The sequence below is a fragment of the Chrysochloris asiatica genome, unplaced genomic scaffold (genome assembly GCF_000296735.1).
Source record: "Chrysochloris asiatica unplaced genomic scaffold, ChrAsi1.0 scaffold00119, whole genome shotgun sequence".
NCBI classification, from domain to species: Eukaryota; Metazoa; Chordata; class Mammalia; order Afrosoricida; family Chrysochloridae; genus Chrysochloris; species Chrysochloris asiatica.
The window spans coordinates 8,550,302-8,554,062 of NW_006408637.1; the positions used below are offsets into that span (position 1 = coordinate 8,550,302).

Here is a 3,761-nt window from a genome sequence, read left to right on the forward strand (position 1 = left end):
TGAAGATATGCCCTGTAAACTTTCACTCAATCCACAATAAAAACCTTAAATTAAAAAAAGAAAAGAAAAAGGGGATACTGAATGATTTAATACAAAAAGAAAATTGTATTTCTCTGAAAAACTAGAGTTCAGCTAATTTTTCATCTTATCCAGCCCAAGTGGTGTAACAATACTTGCATATGTTTTTAAGTGAACACGGAATCCTATACTTATTTTATGAAAATCTTAAGCTTTACTGAATCTCCCCATATCTGGATTTGGCAGCGTTACTACCTTGGAGTCCTCAGAAATTCCTGAAGCATTTCAATAGGCCAGAAAAGGGGAAAAGCAAATGTATGGCTTGTGTTGTGTAAATTGAAGCTATATTGTTAATTTTACCTATAAGTGTGTATTCCTGAATGATTTTTATGACCTTTAAGAGATTGTTTTATTTAAGGAAAGATTGCTCTTGGGACCCTTTGACTAAGAAGTTTTGGTCGTGGGGTGGTGGGGTGCCATGGGGTCAGTTCCGACTCAGGGCGACCCTGCCTCGTGTTTCCAAGACTATGAATCTTTACAGGGACAGAAAGCCTTGTCTTTCTCCAGTGGAATTTGTTGGTAGTTCCGAACTGCTGACCTTGAGGTTAGCAGCCTGGCTCATAACCACTATGCTACCAGAGATCCTTAGGAAGCTTTAGGGTCCCTTAAATAGATACGGTGCTCTCCTCTAGGAGTTCAAACTCTGTTGTATGTTGTGCCTTTCCATTTCTGGGGCGGTGTTCCTTCTTGTCTTATCCAAGGGTCAGTCTCCAAGAACTGTCCCGACACTTCTAGCTGAGCGATCTTAAGAGGCCTTTCTACTCCAGCACATCCTGCCCTTCTTGAAGCTCTCAGTGGGCAATTCCTCACTCTCTTCTCACCTCAGTGTGTCTCTCCTCCCCAGTCCTGTGCCCGAAGGGGGAAGTCTTTTTACCGTAGGCATCAGGTACAAAGCAAAGGAATTCCAGATTTGGAAGATAAAGCACTGATCGTCGTATGTTGATTAAAACTGGGTTATGAAACTCAGAATGCAACCTTTTCCACTGAATCATGTTTAGTAGAGATCTCAGTAAACAGGAGGGCACGGAACTGAATTACGATGTTCCGGGACTGCGTTCCGAAGAACAGCACCATGGTCAGCGCCCCGCGGCTGCGCTCCAAGGCTGAGCGTTCGCGGTCGCCTGTAGCAACGTATACTTTATTCCAGCGTTGTGCGTCGAGGAGAAAAATGCTTCAAAAAGCCATATGAGGGTCAAACAAGGACACCACCAGTGTATTCGTGTTTGGGGATGGATTCAATCCAGAGGGTAAAACCTTGAGTTGTGTGGTTAAAAAAGTGCGTAATGAAATGTCCTAAAAGGATCGAGTCTCGCTTCTTCCTTCTCCCCTCACAACCCACCGTTCCCCACCTCCATAACAAATGACTTTACACCGCAAAACAGAATGACTGAGTTTAATGCTTCTTCAAGTTTTCCATTTGCTTCCACAGGGTTTTGTTTTAAAAATAACAAAATGAGGTAAAATAAATTAATGTATGTACACTTTATAAACACTGTGTCAGTTTGCAGCAACATTAACGGAAGTTGTTACGAGAAAAACCCAGTTGGCTGCAGCTCGAGTTCAGCCACCTGAAACTAGCAGACTTGTCATCCTGAGAAGAATTCGTACATGGGAGGTGTAACAATGTTTAGAAGCATTTGCGGTGGACGATGGAGGGGCCGGCCTCGTCGTACTCCTGCTTGGTGATCCACATCTGCTGGAAGGTGGACAGTGAGGCCAGGATGGAGCCGCCGATCCAGACCGAGTACTTGCGCTCTGGTGGGGCGATGATCTGGAAGATAAGGACGTGCGCGGTGAGAACCAGAGGCCTGTCTCCCCTGCACCACCATCCCGGAGGTGGGGGGGGGGGGACGGGAGGCGGCGGGGAAAACCGTGGAGGCGCCACGCCCCGAGTCCAGATTGCACCGCCCACCTTGATCTTCATGGTGCTGGGCGCCAGCGCGGTGATCTCCTTCTGCATACGATCGGCGATACCCGGGTACATAGTGGTGCCGCCAGACATTACGTTGTTCGCGTACAGGTCTTTCCTGATGTCGATGTCGCATTTCATGATGCTGTTGTAGGTGGTCTCATGGATACCGGCAGATTCCATGCCTGGGGGTAGCGTGGGAGTGCGTCACGTTGGGTGCCGGGGACCAGGGCCGGGGCTGGGGCGGACGGGCCAGCGGGGGACGCAGCCAGGGGCACTCACCGATGAAGGAAGGCTGGAAGAGGGTCTCGGGGCAACGGAAACGCTCGTTACCAATGGTGATGACCTGCCCGTCTGGCAGCTCATAGCTCTTCTCCAGTGAGGAGGACGAGGCGGCAGTCGCCATCTCGTTCTCGAAGTCCAGGGCCACATAACACAATTTCTCCTTGATGTCGCGCACGATCTCGCGCTCAGCTGCGGGAGAAGGGGCGGGAGGTGGAGGGACGATGAGCCCGACGCGGAGGGCGCGCGGCCCAGCACACCCAGCCTAGGGGGGTCCAAGGGAGCCGCGCACCTGTGGTCACGAAGGAGTAGCCACGCTCAGTGAGGATCTTCATCAGGTAGTCAGTGAGGTCGCGCCCGGCCAGGTCCAAGCGCATGATGGCGTGCGGCAGGGCGTAGCCCTCATAGATCGGCACGTTGTGGGTGACACCGTCCCCAGAGTCGAGCACGATGCCTGCGTGGGGCGGAGAGAGCAGGGACAAGCAGCCAGTGAGCCGCTGCCGCTCGGGTGGACATGGGCCGTGGTGACCGCTGGAGGGTCACCTGAGAGAGTGGGCGCCAGGGGGCGTTAGCTCTGGAATCCTTTGGGCGCGGGCGCAGAGCCTACTCGGTGCCCGGGACTGAGTGGGGGCGGGGATCGGCTCAGAGGCCTGACCTGGTGGGTGGGCCAATACTGGGGGACCGTAGTAGGGGGGCGTCCCTCAGCGCCCACGAAGCTGCGGGCACTCACCGGTGGTACGGCCGGAGGCGTAGAGAGACAGCACGGCCTGGATGGCCACGTACATGGCGGGCACGTTGAAGGTCTCAAACATGATTTGGGTCATCTTTTCGCGGTTGGCCTTGGGATTGAGGGGGGCCTCGGTGAGCAGCGTGGGGTGCTCCTCGGGGGCCACGCGAAGCTCGTTGTAGAAGGTGTGATGCCAGATCTTCTCCATGTCGTCCCAGTTGGTGATGATGCCGTGCTCGATGGGGTACTTGAGGGTCAGGATACCACGCTTGCTCTGCGCCTCGTCGCCCACGTAGCTGTCCTTTTGACCCATACCCACCATGACGCCCTGCGGACCGAACAGACCAACGCAAGTTACCGCGGTGAGCAGCGTCACAGCGGCGCGGGTGGCGGCACGCCAGCGCTCGGAGAGGGGCGGCTGACCTGGTGACGAGGGCGACCCACGATGGATGGGAACACGGCTCTAGGGGCATCGTCGCCGGCAAAGCCGGCTTTCACCAAGCCGGAGCCATTGTCGCACACGAGGGCAGTGGTCTCGTCTTCGTCGCACATGGTGTCTGGTTTCTGCAGGGACAGGGAGGCCAAGGAGACGCACGTCGTGTTACAGCGCGGGAGCCTCGGGGGCCAGGAGCCGAATGCCGCCAGGCCCGAGAGCCCTTCCTACGCAAGACGTAGGGACAAACGCAGCCCAGAGCCTCGCGGGGCTTCGACCCACCCCAGGGACTGACCCAGGACTGCTGCGCCGGGAGAAAGGGCGCCTGAATC

General features: G+C 54.7%; 1 protein-coding gene across 2 annotated transcripts; it reads right to left on the reverse strand.

Moving 5' to 3' along the window:
• Positions 1 to 1,443: 1,443 nt before the first annotated feature.
• ACTA1 (actin, alpha 1, skeletal muscle) lies at positions 1,444 to 3,554 on the reverse strand. 2 transcript variants are annotated; one of them, XM_006868572.1, is made up of 6 exons: positions 3,420 to 3,554; positions 3,000 to 3,324; positions 2,562 to 2,723; positions 2,270 to 2,461; positions 1,991 to 2,172; positions 1,444 to 1,849 (listed from the first exon to the last, which is right to left on the reverse strand). In XM_006868572.1, the coding sequence occupies exons 1-6, from the start codon at positions 3,546 to 3,548 to the stop codon at positions 1,706 to 1,708; spliced, it is 1,134 nt and encodes a 377-aa protein (XP_006868634.1). In that variant the 5' UTR covers positions 3,549 to 3,554; the 3' UTR covers positions 1,444 to 1,705. The 2 variants fall into 2 exon arrangements, with proteins under 2 accessions (XP_006868634.1, XP_006868635.1); XM_006868573.1 differs by having other exon boundaries at positions 1,706 to 1,849; positions 3,000 to 3,195; positions 3,420 to 3,548.
• Positions 3,555 to 3,761: the final 207 nt, after the last annotated feature.